We start from the raw sequence: 17,963 nt of genomic DNA on the forward strand, positions 1-17,963 counted from the left end.
GCGTTTTATCCTCATACTTTTCAGTTCCTATTATATACAGAAGTCATAATCCTTATCCCCATGATGAGCTTACTATCACAATCAGTGTGATATATATCTTACAAGAAATAGCAAGAAATGAGAATGATTAGGGAGACACACCTTAAAACCCACAAACAAGATCCTTTAAATGACTGGAAACCAGAGTGATCTATGATTGACACATCCACACACTTATGTGGATATATAAATACCCACATATATGCACATATATTTGTGTATCAAAATTCATATATATTTGTGGGATGTTTCACCCTACATATAAACCACATTACTATTTGGCAAAAACATCTCCTGTTATTTCATATGTCACTATTTAATTTACCAGATATGAAGCCCCTATTTTCCCAATTAAATTTATAAGCTCTTTGGGAGATAGACCTCATTTTGTTTTTGTTTTTTGGGTTTTTTTGTTTTTTTTTTTTAATGATTTTACTTATTTATTTGACAGAGAGAGACACAGCGAGAGAGGGAACACAAGCAAGGGGGAGTGGGAGAGGGAAAGCGGGCTTCCCACTGAGCAGGGAGCCCGATGCAGGGCTTGATCCCAGGACCCTGGGATCATGACCTGAGCCAAAGGCAGGCGCTTAACCGACTGAGCCACCCAGGTGCCCCTCATTTTGTACTCCTTATATTCTTGCCCGAATCCAAATTCTGTAAGCAATCAATAAACTAATTAATTGATTTTCCAATTTACTAAAAGTTCATTGGAAATCTATTTTGCACATACTATTTCTGTTAAAAAAAAAAAAAAGAAAATCAAAGTCTTGCTCCTAACAGAGTGTCTAGCACATAGTAGACACTCAATAAATATGTACTGAACTGAACCAAAAAGAGCAAGGCAGATGCTCCCTGTAGTGTGGAACTGCAGTTAGGTTGATGCCATTGTCTAGCAGTTGGCCAAGACAAGACTGTAGATATAAGAAAGAGAAAAGTCATGTCAAATTAGTTGGGCCCAAGAGGAAACAAAACAAAAAAAGAAAAACTAATCAAATATTCAAGATGACCATATGTTCATGCAGTAATGAGATGAACAATCTGGACATGCCTATACAGATCAACCCCCTCATACAAACTCCTAGGAGGTGGGGATGGCACATTATATAAAGATTCTGTAGTGTTTAACATTAGCCCATTACAGATGGCTAGCAGTTGTTAACAACCAACTAACAACTCAAATGTGCTAAGGAAATTCCTCCTTGAACTGAAAAATACATTTCAGAAATATAACCAGATCATATAAGGCCATGTTTTTCAAAGGGCGGTCCACAAACCACATCCATCAGAATCACTTGAGACATTAAAACGCACATTTCCAAATCCCACTCAAAAACTACAAAATCAGAATGGGGAAGAGGAAGAAAGGAAGGGGAATACTACGAACCTGCCTTTCTAATAAAATCTCAGGTGATGCACACCAAAGTGTAAGGCCTTTGATATAAAATATCTATAATTATATGCACTAGTAAGGGAAAGATTTTCTTTTCTACTCCTGACTTTTCACTCTTTCCACTGTTTCCTTATTTCCTAGACATCTGTGTTCCCATACTCTTACCCTCATTAACTAGCCATTTTTCCTAGTTCTAAGACAGTATTTGAAAGATTCTTTCCCATTCTGTTGTGCAAATCCCACCCTCAAACTACAGTACAACTGCTTTTTCTGTATTGAAATAATCTACTACACTGTATATATAAAATCAGTTCTGATCCAAATAAATACCAAACCAATCTGATTAATGAACCATTGGTTAATGAACCATTTCATTTTTAATTCAGGTCAATTTGAATTTAGGTAGTCAAGATTATTAAGCAAATATTACTCAAATAAGATAAGCCATATCTGACCTCTACTTGCTGAACAATACCTTGCCTACTTGAGTAGTTTCTTTCAAGATCATGTTGCAAGAGTCGACCAGAGAATGACGGTGCTTCTTTATTTAGCTTGAATTCAACCTAAAAAACATTATTTGGGGAAAAATTTAACAGTAAGTAATGAAGATAATTATAAAATTATATACAATACTGACACAAGCCACAACAGAAATGAACCTTGAAAACACGATGAGTGAAAGAGGCAAGACACAAAATGGCACATAGCATAGGATTCCATCTATGAAAAACTGATAATAAAAAAATATAAAGAGACAGAAAACAGATTTGTGGTTTTCAAAGGGGGTGGGAAGAGGAAATGGGGAGTGATTGTTTAATGGGTACAGGGACGCTCTTTTTTTTTTTTTTTTTTTAAAGATTTTATTTATTTGACAGAGAGAGACACAGCGAGAGAGGGAACACAAGCAGGGGGAGTGGGAGAGGGAGAAGCAGGCTTCCCGGCGGAGCAGGGAGCCCGATGTCGGGCTCGATCCCAAGACCCTGAGATCATGACCTGAGCTGAAGGCAGACGCTTAACGACTGAGCCACCCAGGCGCCCCCAGGGACTCTCTTTTGAGTGACAAAAAGTTCTGGAACTACATAGTGATGATGGCCGCACAACCTTGTGAATGTATTTAATACCCCTAATTTGTACAACTTAAAATGGCTAAAATGGCAAATTTTATGTTATGAGTTTTTTTAATACACACACATACACACACACACAATCAGAGTCAATTTCATGAGGTCAGATGAAACTATGCTCCAAACCACTTGCAATTCCTCCATACCCTCACCACAAACACAATGATTAAAAGAACCATTTTCCAGAAAACAAAAGCAAAAACCATGACAAAAAGTAAATTCTGTTGAAGAAAAAATCACTATATTTTTATCATTAGAATTCCTTTTAAGAATCCAAGTATAATAAAATTGTATATCTAAACCTTCTAAGAAGGGTTTTCTCTAAATTGATTTTAAATTATTTGATAGGAGGACTGAGAAAAACAAAACCAAAACAAACACTCATGATTAGCCACCAAAAAACCCTAAGTACCTATCTTAAAAGAGTTATGATGCTTCTGATTCATCCATACTATAAACATTATAACAGCATTTGCATTATAACTTTATGAATTATATGAGCTAAAGGTATTTTCTCAGAACATATGTCCACTCTAGAGAAAGTAAATGGGTTTGAAAACAATCTGGACAAGGCACATAGTTCCTAGAAATACATTGTAATGATAAAACAGGATTTTTCCAGCAAAATCAATTAGCAAAACTTTGGAGGGAATCCATTACATCCAATTATAATAAAAAATATTTTCAATTAACCTAGCTAATTGCTATTTATTCAAGATGATCAAGTGGTCTACTTTCCAAGTGTTTATTTTCACATATAACGTAATCAACTACTGCCCCCTTGACTAATGGTGTCCTTCCATCAACACTCCTCATGCCCCTCCTTACCCTCCTCATGCTGTTGTTTGTAAACTCTGTCCTTCACTTTAGAGTTCCCCCAGTGACATCTATTGAATAATCTTTTAGGAAAAAAACTGAATTGTGATGGTTGGAGGTATCCAACTTGGACAAAGGGGGAAAAATTGTTTTGTGTCTTGAGACAGTTCTGTGGGAGGTAGATGAGAATGTCTGAGTGCTGAGGTGAGACAGGAGGGAAAGAAAAATGTGTATCTCAAAAATCAAATCTAAAGCTAGAAATAATGCAAATGCCAGGGGATACTGTGTGCAAATTTGGGGGAAAAAAATCTTATGTTCGTATCTTCTTCTAAATAGCATTAAGCTCAATATATTTTCACTGCTAATCTATTACGTTCTCCTTGATTTTAAATGGAATGTGTAGATGTATTCCCCCCAAATTATCACATTTTATCCATTATAAGATGCCATCAGTAGGAAGACATACCATCATTTTACCACTACTAAGAAAGAAAAAGCTTTCCTAATTCAACTATGATGTGCCATCAATTTTAAGAAGAATCCTGACTTAAGAAATGTTTAAATGTAAAAAAAAAAACAAAACAAAACTCACCTCTTGTAACTGGTGAAATAAGAATCAGTTTTTAAAAGAGGCTTTTAAAAGAGGCTTTGACTTTATGTGGGCAGAAAATAAAAATTATTTTAGCTCTACTCTTCAAATCATGCTGCTATTTGTGTAGATTACAAAATAATTTATCTTCGATTTAAATACAAATCTGCTTAAATCTTACTTTGCTTTTTTCAGGAAGCGATGATGTTTGAATAACCAGATGAAGCCCACAGTTCACCTGCAATGTAAAAATTATAGCATAAAATATGCTCTTAACTTATATACACACATATTTCTCCCCAAACTGGTACAGATAAAGATATAACAAACACTTAGAATAAAACAGAATGCTTGCTTTTTGTTTGTGGTAAATGATCATGTTCTGAGGATCTGCTGAAAACAATAAAATCACGACTAAGAATTAAAAGGTTTCACTGTGATTTATTTTCCAAAATGTCTGCAGCGATTTAACCCTCTACCTTAGCACCTCAGGTTTTTGACACCTGCCATCTCAAGTCTACCTAAATATCTCAATGGGACAGGTGAAGGAGGGGGAGTACCTATTAATAATACATTTTTTTCTAAATTAAGAAAAGGGGTGGGAGATTGGTTAAAAGAATTGAAATGAACCTTAGCCTTTCACAGCAGACCAGCTCCACCTTCTGGGAAGCCAAGAACCTGGACAGGACTTTGAATACCCATCATACAATATTAAATACCCTCCAAGTGCCTTGGTCCAGTCCACGTTATCTCAAGCCTCGGTCAGACAATAGCTTGAGTATATTCAGCGGTCCTGGTCCCAATAATACCAGCCCATCACCTAGGACAAAGACGCCAGTCAGAAAGAACGATACGAATGGGGAGAAAGGGAAGGCAGGAGACCCAACTTACGTTGTTCGCAGCCCGGCCAGAAACAGAGCGGTACTTCCCGGGAATCATGGCAGGAGACAGTCCAGGATCTGTTAAATCTGCCTTAGAAGCGACGATATAGCGGAGACTCAGAGACAGAAAGGGGTCATCTCCCAGGCAACCCGCTCAGGGGTTACCATGGAGACGACCATTTCCGGTCTGGTCCTCTCCTAAATCAACTGGCCAACCGGGTCGGTAGAGCCTCCGGTGATGTTTGCCCGGGTCCGGTGCGTCCGCACTTCCTCGTCCTGCTTTCCTGGCCTCCTACAAAAGGAGCCGGGTGTGGGGAGGAGGAGACCGGGAAGAGGGCGGCCGCCTCGGTAGCTGTGACAACCACCACTTCCGGTCCGTTCCTCTTTACGGCCCACCTCAGCTCCGCCCGCGCGAAATTTGGATCCCGCTGCCGGTGGCCACCTGCCCTGGGGGGAGGACGGCCGCGCGCGGGCGGAGGCCGATATCCGAGCACGGCGTACGCCCCCGTGGGGCCCCAGCTCGGCACTTCCGGTGGCCGGAGGTAGGGGCACCGACGCCGCGCGGCGCGGACCGGCGCAGGGGGACCGCGTCGCCCCGGCTGGGAGCGCGCGGGCGTGCGGAGGCCGAGGCCGCTGCCATGCCGGCCCGCTGCGTGGCCGCCCACTGCGGCAACACCACCAAGTCCGGGAAGTCGCTGTTCCGCTTCCCCAAGGACCGGGCCGTGCGGCTGCTGTGGGACCGCTTCGTGCGGGGCCGCCGCGCCGACTGGTACGGGGGCAATGACCGCTCTGTCATCTGCTCGGACCACTTCGCTCCGGCCTGTTTTGACGTCTCTTCGGTTATCCAGAAGAACCTGCGCTTCTCCCAGCGCCTGAGGCTCGTAGCGGGCGCCGTGCCCACCCTGCACCGGGTGTCCGCCCCAGCACCTAAGGGGGAAGAAGAGGCAGAGCACGCGGGCGGCCCCGCAAAGGGAGGAGAGCCCCAGGCAGGCAGGCAGGCAGAGGCCGCCCCGGGGCCGGCCGCCTGTACGCCCCTCCGGGCCAGGAAGAGGGCTGCGCCTTCACAGGTAAAGGGACATCAGAAGTCCACCGAGGGTCGTGGACGGAACCCCGGCCTGTGGCTCGGCTCTGCCACTAGTGTCCCCTCACCTCGAAGGGTTCTGTTTTCCCATCTGTAAAATTAGGAGGGTGCTGTAGCGTGATCTCCAGGTCTTATTTAACATGAACACTATGGAATTATAGTTCCTTCTACCTCCTTCTCCCCCAGCCTCAGACAGACTCACTCTCTCGTCCTTTAGATTCTAGAGTCACCTTCACAGTCCGCTGCAGACTTTTTAAATAGAAAGGGTTCCATTTGAGCAAATCTCAAGGAAAGGGGTGCTTGAAACTGTTTTTGCGTAACATGTTACCTGAGCTTGAGGAAATGATTATAACTGCCAAAATGGTGAGGGAAGGGGGATGCGGAGCTACGGATGAAGATGGGGTTTGCTGATAAACAATCCCTTCCTGCTCCTAAACTTCCTCTTGACTAGCTTCCTGTAGGTTAAAACATCACAGTGAGCTGAATTTTCCCACCTTGCCCTCTTCTGCTAACTTACTAATCCTCATATGCATTGACTAGATTTACTTCGCATCTGCTCACTATATCTTCTTCCCCACTTCCCATCTTAATGAAGACTTCCCAGCCTTATTTGAGATAATCAGACTTCAGCCCTGTCACCATTACATAGATTAAATTATGACTTTTAATTGGATCTAAAAGGTGTTCATTTCTAGAGGTGGGAAGAGTTCACCAAGAAGTCAGCTGATCTGTAACTGACATTTTGGCTTTGAATATTCAGATGCGTTGGTAGAATTTTAGAGCTGAAGGGAAACTAAGTGCTCTTCTAGTCCAGACTCACTTTATGCACAAGGATGTCAATCCAGGAGATTGAGAATCTCTTCACGGGCCTGTAATATTTGCTCTAAGTCCAATTGCCAGACCAAAACTTTTTCTGAAATACCAGCCTGCTCCCTACGTTGGAGTGGGTGCTTAAGACACTTTTAAGGTATCCTGAAATTACTAGGATAAAGAGCAAAAGTATTAACACAACCCACAAGTCCTTGCATGCTTTTTGGGCCTGCCTACCATTCTAGTCCTATCCAAGGCCACTGTCCTTGTTGCTCAGTATACACCAGTCATGTTGATCTTTTCTGTTTTTGAACATGCGATGTTCCTTCCTACCAACAAGCCTTCACTCTTTTGTTTCACGTGATACCCTGGAATTATGCTCCTGCCATTCACCATCATCATCAATTAAGTCTTTTTACTTTAAAAATCAATTCAAACATCCTTTCCCTTTGGTCCCCTAATTACATATTTTCATTCTTCATATATTTCATATGCTTCAGTAGCACATGTACTTCAACAACACATCACAGTTGTCATGAAATAATTGTGTCGTTTGCTTAATGTTTGTCTTCACATTAGAATGTAAGCTCCATGAGAGCAGGGATCCTATCTGACATGTTCATGATTGTATTGACAGTACCTAGACAATATTTTGCAAATTTTAGGAATTCAATAAATATTTGTGGAATGATTATGTGACTCTAAGAACACTTTTTTGTACTTTAATAGAATTTTCAGTTCTCTGCCAGCTACCCTTCTCACCCAGCTATATACCAGTCAAGACATCTGTCCCTTTATCTATCCACTATCACTACTTACCCAACCTTTACCTAAGCACATATATAATACACAAATGCAAATATGTAGTAAAAGAGAGGAACATTAAACATGCCATGCACACCCTTACACCATTTTACTTCCTCAAAATTATACCACCTAATCAAAACTTGGGAGAAGAAAAGCCAGGCTAGTGAAACAATCAAAGATTTTATAACAAAGGCTAACCTTGAGGAAATCTGGAGTACATACCAAACCTACTCTGCAATTAGAATATTATATATATTAATGTAATATATCCAGCCAACATTTCTAACAATCCATATTACATTAATATACTTGCTGTTTATTAGGAAACTATGTGTTAGTTTTATTAATAGTTACTTTAAAAGTATATAAGGTTAAAAAGAGTTTAGAGTTGTTAGCAATCCCTTTTTCGCCAGGTCTGGATTGAGAACCCCAGTAACATTGCTAAGTTTGCTTGTACCACCTCTGGCTCCTTTCCCCACTCATTTCCAATTCCAGGACTAACTGACTAAAAATCAAATTTCCAGGCATTCTACAGCATTTATTGAGGGGCTATTGTAGACACTGTTCTGGGTAGTTGGTGCTTAATATAGATAAATATAACTGAATGTTCCCTATCTGTAGGGAGCTTGAGAAAAGATGAGGGACTATCTCCCAGGAGAAAGGGGGCTCTGAGGAGCACTATACATTATCTGATATTTTGCTTCATGAGACTATGATTATTTTCCTTAACCGTTAATTTCTTATTTTTTTATCCAACTGTATTTTTTAACTGTCTAACTGAAGTGTAACAAATATGCAGGAAAGTGCACAAATATTGTCATTAAATTATCACAGCCTGAACAACTGTAGCCACTAGATGACTCAAAGAAATAGAACACTGCTAACAACCCAGGGGCCCCTGTATCACCTGAGCTGCAGCCTTCCCTCCTTCTTGAAGAAACCCAGTTTGCTTTTTTTTTTTTTTAGCTTCATAAAGTAGAATCATTATGTAGGTATTTCTTGCATCTGGCTTCTTTGTTCAACATTATATTTGTGAGAGTCATCCATATTGTTGCATACAGCAGTAATTTGTTTTCATTATTATGTAGCAGTCCATTGTATGAATATGCCAAAAAATTTATCTGTTCTACTCTATTTGGACCTTTGGGTTGTTACCATTTGGGGGCAATTATAAGTAATGCTGCTATAAGCATTTTTGAACATGTCTTTTTCATATGTGCACACATTTCTGATGGTATATACCTAGAATTGCTGGGACATAGTATTATGTTAAACTTCAATAAATAATTCCAAGTGTTTTTTTAAAATAGTCTTACCAATTCACACTTTACCAGCAGCATCAGAGTTTACATTGTTCCTCATTCTTGCCTGCACTTGGTTTGTTAGACTTTCACATTTGAGTCCTTCTGCAAGGTTTGTAGTGGTGCTTTACTTTGCATTTCCCATTTGTAAATGAAATTAGTAAGGGAACACCTTTTCAAATGTTAATTGTACATGTAGATAGCCTCTTTGGTGATAGGCCCATTTTTCTGTCAGGTTAACTCTTGATTTCGGGTTCTTAATAAATTCTGGCTTCCTTTGTCAGTTAAATATGTTTCAAATATCTTCTCCCACTGTGGCTTGCCTCTTTCCTCTTAATAGTGTCTTTTGATGTACTGAAATTCTTAATTTTAATGTAGACCAACTTACCAATATTTTTCTATATGCTTAATGCTTAGAACATTCTATTATGCTGTTTTCTATAAACTTGTTCTTAATTTTTACATTCAGATCTACAACCCATTCAGAATTGACTTTTGTGTGTGATGTGAGATAGGGTTTAAGTTTCATTTTTTTCCCTTATAGATACCCAGTTGACTCAGCGTCTTCTATTGAAAGGACAGCATTTCCTCATTGTCCTCCAGTGTCAACTTTGTCATAAGTTTCTATGTACACATTAAGTCTGTTTCCACACTTTTAAATTCTGCCCATTTATCCATTTGCATATTTTTTGCAGCATTATCACAGTACCTTAATTACTGTGGCTTATATTAAGAGCCAACATTCAATTGATCGATTTCTCTTACCATGCTCATCTTCATGGATGTCTTGGCTATTTGGGACTCCTTGAAGTTCCATATATATCTTAGAATTGGTTTGTCAATTTCCACAAATTATCTACTGGGATTTGATTGGGACTACATTGAATTTATAAATGAATGTAGGGAGAAAGAGCATATTAACAATAACAGTTCTTCCAATCCATGAACGTAGCATATCCCTACATTAATCTGGGTTTTTATGTTCCTCTTAAAAATATTTTATGGCATTCTATGTAAAGGTTTTGTGCATATTTTATTAGATTTATTCCTATTTGATTTTGCTATTATAAGCAGTATTTAAAATTTTATTTTTTATGTATTTATGTAGATAAATTGATTTTTGTTGACCTTGTATCCAGAAACCTTGTGTAAACCTATTTATTCCAATAATTTGTAGATATTTTTCAATTTTCTACGTGTCTATAGCATGTCAGTAAATAGTTGTTGGTATTTGTGCTTTTATTTCCTATTCCTACTACACTAACTAGAAACTTCACTACAGTGTTGGGAACCAAAGAAGTGATGAGGAATCCTTTTTCTCATTCTTATTTCCAGAGGGGAGGCCTTTAAGTTTACCATTTGATATGATTTTTGCTACAGTTTTGTGGGTTTTTTGCAGCTGCTTTTTATCATAAAAAAATATTCCTGCCTATTACTAGTTTTTGCTACAGATTTAAATCATAAATGATGTTGAATTATATCAAGTGCTTTTTCTGAATCTATTTATAATCATATATTTTGTCTATTATTCTGTTATTGTGGTGAATTATATTGCCTGGTTTTGAAATATAGAACCAAACTTGCATGGCTGAAGTAAACACATTTTGGCCAAGGCTTATTGCTCTTTTATATATTGCTTGATTTAATTTGCTAATAGGATTTTTACATCTGTGTTCATGGGCAAACTCAGTCTATAATTTTTCTTTCTTGAAATGTGTTTCTCAGGGGTGCCTAGGTGGCTCAGTCGGTTAAGCATTTGCCTTCAGCTCAGGTCATGATCCCAGGGTCCTGGGATTGAGTCCCGCATTGGGCTCCTTGCTGGGCAGGGAGCCTGCTTCTCCCTCTGCCTATACAGCATATGAATTTAATCCTTTGAAATTTATTGAAACTGTATTAGGCAAAACATAGGTCAGTTTTTGTAAATGTTCCATATGCACTTCAGATGAATATGTGTTCTGCAGTTGAGTACGTGTTCTATATATGTCTATTAATCATGTTTACAAGTTCTCTATCCTTATGAAATTTTTGTCTACCTAATTGTATTAATTACTGGGAGAGGCATGTTAAAAATCTTCTGCTGTAATTTTGAATTTACATATTTGATCTAATTCTAACATAATTTGATCTAATTCTGTTATATAGTGCTAATATAGCAACATCAGCTTTCTTTAGGTTAGTGTTGGCATAGTACATCTTTTTACATCCTTTATTTATTTGAGCGAGAGAATGAGATAGAGAGAGAGCATGAGAGGGGGGAGGGTCAGAGGGCAAAGCAGACTCCCTGCTGGGCAGGGAGCCCGATGCGGGACTCGATCCCGGGACTCCAGGATCACGACCTGAGCCGAAGGCAGTCGCTTAACCAACTAAGCCACCCAGCGCCCCTATTTTCAGTCTTTCTGTATCCTTAAGAGTTTTGGCATTCCCTCCTATGATTGCCTCTTTGAAGAGAGTGTATCTTTTTCCTCTGGCTGCTTCTAATTTTTTCTCTTTGTTTTCCAGTTTTACTGTAAAGTGCATAGGTATGGCTTCCTTTGTTTTTATTTTGATAAGTACAAATAGTACTTTTGTAAAACCATGTCTTAATGTCTCCTCTCCATTTTGGTGAATTTTCAGATGTTATTTGCTCAAATAGTGCTTCTGTCCCATTTTCTCTCTTTTTTCCTCTGGTACTACAATTAATATCATATATGATACTTTTTCATCTTATCTGCTTTGTCTCTTGTGATCTTTTCTATATTTTCCAAACTTTTTTCTCTCTCTGCCTAATTTCAAATATTTTCTTTTGACTCATGTTCCAGCTGATCAATATATATTTGGAAATTCTGCTTCTTAACCTTTTAATATGAAGAAGTAAGAATCAGATATGTGCACAGAAGATTTATGTTCTAAGATTTCTAATATAGATTGTTTTAATAAATTACAGTATATCTGTACAACAGATTGTATGCAGCCATAAAAATTATGTAGAATATTTAATAACATAGAAACATGATTATTAAAGGAAAAAACAAGATTATAAAAGAGATGATCCCAATTAAAAAAAAAAAAAAGACCAAAAAAGTTCCAAAATACAAAGTTGTTAGCTACGGATAAAGAGATGATGGCTAATTTTTAGTTTATTTTTGCTTCTCTGTATGGTGCAAATTTTTCTCAGTGATAAAAGGTATTATTATTCTAATGGGAACAAGTTATTTTTAAAAGCCTGATTAAATTTCTAAAATGCCATTTTTTCAGGCATAAACCTGTTTTGTAAAGAAATATGTACTTACGCTAGACTTTTATAATGCTTGGCTTAGAAGTAGATATAGCCAATAGGAATTGGTCATAATTTTATAAACACAAAGGTAAGACTCATACTTTGATTTAAGTCCTCAGTAATATTAGGCGTAATTATTCCTGTTACAAAGGGCCTCTTCAGGGTGCCTGGGTGGCTCAGTCAGGTAAGCATCTGCCTTCAGCTTGGGTCATGATCCCGGGGTCCTGGGATCAAGTCCCATGCCGGCTCCCTGCTCCGCGGGGAGCCTACCTCTCCCTCTGCCTCTGCCTGTCTCTCTGTCTCTCATGAATAAATAAATAAAATCTTTAAAAAAAAAAAAAAGGAGGGATTCTTCACAAAGTTTCTTTAACTTGGGTGTTAATAGCCTATATTACAGTATTACAGCAACTATGAATGCCAGCTAAAATATTTTTTCAGTGGTTCAAAGGCAATTGCCACGACCAGGGCACTAGATAAAATTACAGAGCACTTTAATTTTGTTTTTGGTTTCTCTATCACTTCTTATTTCTTCCCACAGGCCCCCTTACATATTCTAGATATCCTTTCTTAGCCTCTTCCACATAATTTCTAGGTACTCAGTCTTATGTTACCTTCTTTTTTTAAAATTTTTTATTTAAATTCAATTTAGTTAACATATACTATATTATTAGTTTCAGGGGTAGAATTTAGTGATTCATCAGTTGCATATAACACCCAGTGCTCATTACATCAAATGCCCTCCTTAATGCTCATCACCCAGTTGCCCCATCCCCTCACCCCCCACCCCTCCAGGAACCCTCAGTTTGTTCTCTATGGTTAAGAGTCTCATATGGTTTGCCTCCCTCTCTGTTTTCATCTTATTTTACATTTCCTTCCCTTACCCCTATGTTCATCAGTTTTGTTTCTTGAATTCCACACATGAGTGAAATCATATGATATTTGTCTTTCTCTGACTGACTTATTTAGCTTAGCATAATACCGTTTAGTTCCATCCATGTCATTGCAAATGGAAGATTTCATTGTTTTCCATTTTATATATATATATATAAATATATATATATGCATATATATATATAAATATATATATGCCACACCTTTATCCATTCATCTGTTGATGGACATCTGGGCTTTTTCCATATTTTGGCTATTGTGGACATTGCTGCTGTAAACATTGGGGTGCATGTGCACCTTCGAATCACTATGTTTGTATCCTTTGGATAAATACCTAGTAGTACAATTGCTTATGTTACCTTCTAAGTATCCAAATCCTGCTCCTTTCTACCTCTTACTTCCCCCGCAAATCAAAATTTTTGTTTCACATTGTAATTTTTCTCAGGAAAGCATAAAAACATTTAAAGCCAGTCATATTATTTTATTTAAGTATTTCTCTGTAAGGTATAAAGGACCGATGATTAGGCTTTCTAGAATAATGCTACTGCTATGATATCCAGTAATTTAATCCTAGTAGTATTATCTCTTATAGCTATTGATTTAGGAAAAAATAATGAGTTGTAAGCAAATAATAACCTCTAAATTTCTGTTTGACCAGAATGCTTTGCAATTTATGATTTACAAATAGTAAAGAACAGTATGGCAGAGTTCTTAAGAACTTGGACTTTGGAGCCAGCTTGCCTGGATTCAAACTCCAGTCTTCCTACTATGTGACCTTGAAAACTATTATTTTTACTCTTTTACTACTTCTCACTTTTGAAAGATAAAACCATACTAGTTAGGCTACCTTTGATATGGTTCTCCTCTGATTTATATTTTTAGATTACATATGAAAATGAAGTTAAACAAACACAAGTCCCTGCTAATAATCTATCTTATGGTGTCACTTCGGTACCTACTCACTGTGAAGAAGGCCCAGTGCATAAAAGCACACAAATGTCTCTGAAAAGACCCCCTCACCGCAGTGTTGGTATGTTTGGACTCTTCGACTGATAATTGAATTGATCTTTTGTATACGAAAGATAAATGACAAGCAAAATGTAATTCACAGGCAAATGTGTTTATTCTCTTTCAGGTATTCAAGCCAAAGTGAAAGTGCTTGGAAAACAACTGTGTAATGCCACTACTCAGACCAACGGATTGCGGTCTAGAAGTGCCTCCCTCTTTGACATTTACTCCAGTGACTCAGAGCCAGATGCAGACTGGGATGTCAAGAGTGAGCAGAGCAATTTGTCTTACATAGCTGTGCAGGTGAAAGAAGAGTCTTGTTAAAAATGCAACATCAAATGACTTGATGTCCTATAGGTTTTCAAACCTTCACTCACACAATTACTTCTTTGCTCTTGTAAATCTTTCACTTTGGGATAGTTGAGTATCAGCAAAATTTGTTCAGCTCTAAGGCAAAAATGTGTCCGCCTGCCAAGATAATGAAGATAATCCTGCCCACAAACCTCCCCACCTCCCACTTTCACCTCTTGTTTTTTTTTTTTTTTTCTTTTTATCCTTTTGGTGGAAATCGAGTTATAAAACAAAACCACAATAGCAGCATTTCCAGATCAAGATTAAGCACTGAATATTTAAGCTTACTGTAGAAACAACACTTATATGGGACTTATATGACATTCACAAGTTAGAACGTCACTATTCTAAATAATTTGAAGATAATAGCAAGCACAACCAAGCGTGATACTATTAAATGATTTGGGAGCCAGGAGACTTATCCTTGATTATTATTTTTTCTATGTTGTATATTTATTAGTTTGTCCATTTGTAATACTATTGGATCTGTGGATCAGTCCCTGTAAGCATTTCTGGTGACGTTATGGCTCTTACAGAAAATTTTCAAAGGGAATTAATTTAAATAGAGATAGAGTTTCATATACTTGGATTGCCTTGTTAATGAAATCTATTTGCATTGGTTCCTATTACAACAAACCAATTAGCTTGATTAATTTATATTGAAATTATTAACATCATGCAAAAAATAGTATTATATTTCTAACATATCCCCATTTCAAGAATTAGGTTTTCCTCTATTAATACCATTCTATTGAATTCTACATTTGGGAAATAAGCATGTGAAACATAGTCGCCCCATCTGCCATTCACCAGGAAAATTTCTATGGCAATTTTGTACCATGAATAATTTGTTACAATTGTTTCTGAGAAACTTATTATAACTCTGATCTTCTATTGAGAATAATAAAAATAAATGTCCATTTTACACCTCACATGTCTTGTTAGTTGCTCATGACTGGAAGAACTTGCATGCATTTTATCCTAGAAGGTTTAAATAATATACCAAAGTGATTTTCTTCCAAAGCCAATTTCATGTGTGACTTAATTTGAACAGTATAATTTTAATAAAAAGAATAATAAAATATTAATAGAAGTTGTGAGCCTGAACAATGATTATGTAAATACATAACATTATTATTATTATTATTATTATTGCTGCTGCTTTGGCTTTGAGATAACTATTTGCTGTTTTGAGAGAGCATTGTGTTTTAAAATTAAGAATATAAATCTTCTGAAGCTAAATATTATTAGTAAGTACCTATTGTTCCTTGAGCTTATAAATAGCCTATCACCTTAATTCAAATTATAACGAATGTTATATACCCATTTATCCCCAAATTTCACTGCCATGAGTTTAGTTCTCTGTGTTAAACAATTTTGACAACCATAACCTACCTATCTTTCTTAATTTCTTCCTTTCTTTCTTTCTTCCTTTTCAGTTAGGTTTTTTTCTTTTACCAATTGAGAATTTATGTTTGGTTTGTTGATTCACATGATTTTATAATGTATTGTGCAATGTTTCACTGTCCTAAAGTAAATGAAATACTGGCTTTATTTTAAATTAAATATGAAGAACATATAGTTTATATAATATTGAATACTTTTTCCATATTTTCAATTATCTTAATTTCTTTTGTTGCCAGATTAGTTTAATGGGGAAAAATGAGATGCACCTCAACACCTGCCATATCATTTTTCATTTGTTTATGTAATAAGTACTTATTAAACATACTCTGTCCCAGATAACTGTTCTAGCTACCAAGGACACATTGGTGAGCAAGACAAAAATTCTGCCCTCTTGGTGCTTACCTTTAGAGGGGAGCCAGACAATAAACAAGGAAATGGATGAATAATTTTAGATAGTGCTATGAAGAAAACAAAGCAGAGTAAGATGTTAGAACATAATTGGGGGGCCCGAAGGATGGCGGAGGAGTAGGGGACCCTATTTCAGCTGGTCCCTGGAATTGAGCTGGATATCTACCAGACCACTCTGAGCACCCACGAAACCAGCCTGAGATGTAAGAAGATCTGGATCTCTACAAACAGAATATCGCAGGCGGTTGCTTTTGAGGTACGAAGCGGAGAGCCATGATCCTGCGGGCAGATATCGGAGGATAAACGGTGCCGGGAGGGTGCCTGGACGTGGGAATCCTAGACCGCCAGTGAGTGACAGCCTCGCGCGCTGCGGACGGGGCAGACTCGCAGACCAGTAGTGGTGGGGAAAGGACTCTAGGGCAGCCCCCGGGGTGGAAACCCAGACCAGTGGGGTCGCATGTACGCGAACTGCAGCCCCCTGGCCGGAAACCTGGAGCGCCGGGGTCACCCCGGTGAACTGCAACCCCGGGGTGGAAACCCGGAGCAACGGAGTCACGCGCACGCAAACTTGCAGCCCCCTGGACGGAAACCGAAGCATAGGAGTCGCGCAGGCGCGAACTGGGAGCGGCTGGCAGTTTTAGAAGCACAAAGGGCAGAGACGTGCCCCGACCTGGAGGCAGGATTGGGAGCGCTGCGGAGGGGCGCACAACCCAGGACGCTGCAGTTTATAGCAGCACGGACAGAAACGGAGACGGTGTGGCCTGGAGAGCTCACTGAAGAACAGACTGCGGTCTCTCTGCTCTGAGGCAGAGGGTTGGAAACGGTCTCTTCTCCTCTGACTCATGGAAGAGACGCGGAAAGCCGCCAGGGAAAGGCGCCAGAGAACAAAAGCCCCAAAAACACTTGTTCCCACTGAGCCCATCCCCGCCACAGGGGCGCAGGGCAACTCCGCCCAAACAGGGTTGCCTGAGTAACAGTGCGTCAGGCCCCTCCTGCAGAAGACAGGCTGGGAAAACAAGAGGCCAGCAACCCTAAGGTCCCAAGAAAACGGGTGCATCTGGCTTGGGTTCTGGTCAATAATTTGGACTCTATACATTCCCTCAAACACCCATCAACAGAATGACTAGGAGGAGGAGCCCCCAAAACAGAAAAGACTCAGAGATTATGACTTATGCTGCAGATATACAAATGGATGCAGATATAACCAAGATGTCAGAGATGGAATTCAGGCTAGCAATTGTGAAGACAATGGCTAGAATGGAGAAATCAATTAATGGCAACATAGAGTCTCTAAGGGCAGAAATAAAAGGTGAATTGGCAGAACTTAAAAATGCTATCAATGAGATCCAATCCAATCTAGATAATCTAACAGCTAGGGTAACTGAGACAGAAGAGCGAATAAGCGACCTGGAAGACAATATAATAGATAAAAAGGGAAAAGAGGAGGCCAGGGAAAAACAACTCAGATCCATGAAAATAGAATCAGAGAAATAAGTGACACCATGAAGCGTTCCAATGTCAGAATAATTGGAATCCCGGAGGGAGTGGAGAGAGAGAGAGGACTAGAAGATGTATTTGAGCAAATAGTAACTGAGAACTTCCCTAATCTGGGGAATGAAACAAACATTCGAGTCCTAGAGGCAGAGAGGACCCCTCCTAAGATCAAGGAAAACAGGCCACCACCCCGGCATGTAATAGTAAAACTTGCAAATCTTAGAACCAAGGAAACCATCTTAAGGGCAGTTAGGGGGAAGAGATTCCTTACGTACAGAGGGAGGAACATCAGAATAACGTCAGACCTATC

The 17,963-nt window shown here is 38.8% G+C and overlaps 2 protein-coding genes across 6 annotated transcripts in view; one reads left to right on the forward strand and one right to left on the reverse strand.

Annotated features, from left to right (window-relative positions):
* LRRC49 (leucine rich repeat containing 49) overlaps positions 1–5,143 on the reverse strand; it is a 171,986-nt gene extending 166,843 nt beyond the window's left edge. The window contains exons 1-3 of one of the 5 annotated variants that reach the window (XM_064570225.1): positions 4,850–5,142; positions 4,140–4,196; positions 1,905–1,992 (exon numbers count right to left, since the gene is read on the reverse strand). In XM_064570225.1, the coding sequence (XP_064426295.1) occupies positions 1,905–1,992; positions 4,140–4,196; positions 4,850–4,897 (193 nt within the window). In that variant the 5' untranslated portion in view covers positions 4,898–5,142. Of the gene's footprint in view, positions 1–1,904; positions 1,993–4,139; positions 4,197–4,849 lie in introns of all 5 variants that reach the window. The other 4 variants (XM_064570222.1, XM_064570226.1, XM_064570224.1 and 1 more) reach the window with 4 other exon arrangements.
* A 131-nt stretch (positions 5,144–5,274) lies between these two features.
* On the forward strand, positions 5,275–15,437 carry THAP10 (THAP domain containing 10). The gene is made up of 3 exons (XM_045899769.3): positions 5,275–5,906; positions 13,868–14,015; positions 14,121–15,437. Exons 1-3 carry the CDS (start codon positions 5,478–5,480, stop codon positions 14,315–14,317), a joined length of 774 nt encoding a protein of 257 aa, XP_045755725.1. The 5' UTR covers positions 5,275–5,477; the 3' UTR covers positions 14,318–15,437.
* The last annotated feature ends 2,526 nt before the right edge of the window (positions 15,438–17,963 follow it).

Source organism: Mirounga angustirostris, unplaced genomic scaffold (assembly GCF_029215605.1).
Source record: "Mirounga angustirostris isolate CCGP_5_RB_7025 unplaced genomic scaffold, mMirAng1.0.hap1 SCAF_9, whole genome shotgun sequence".
Taxonomy (NCBI): Eukaryota; Metazoa; Chordata; class Mammalia; order Carnivora; family Phocidae; genus Mirounga; species Mirounga angustirostris.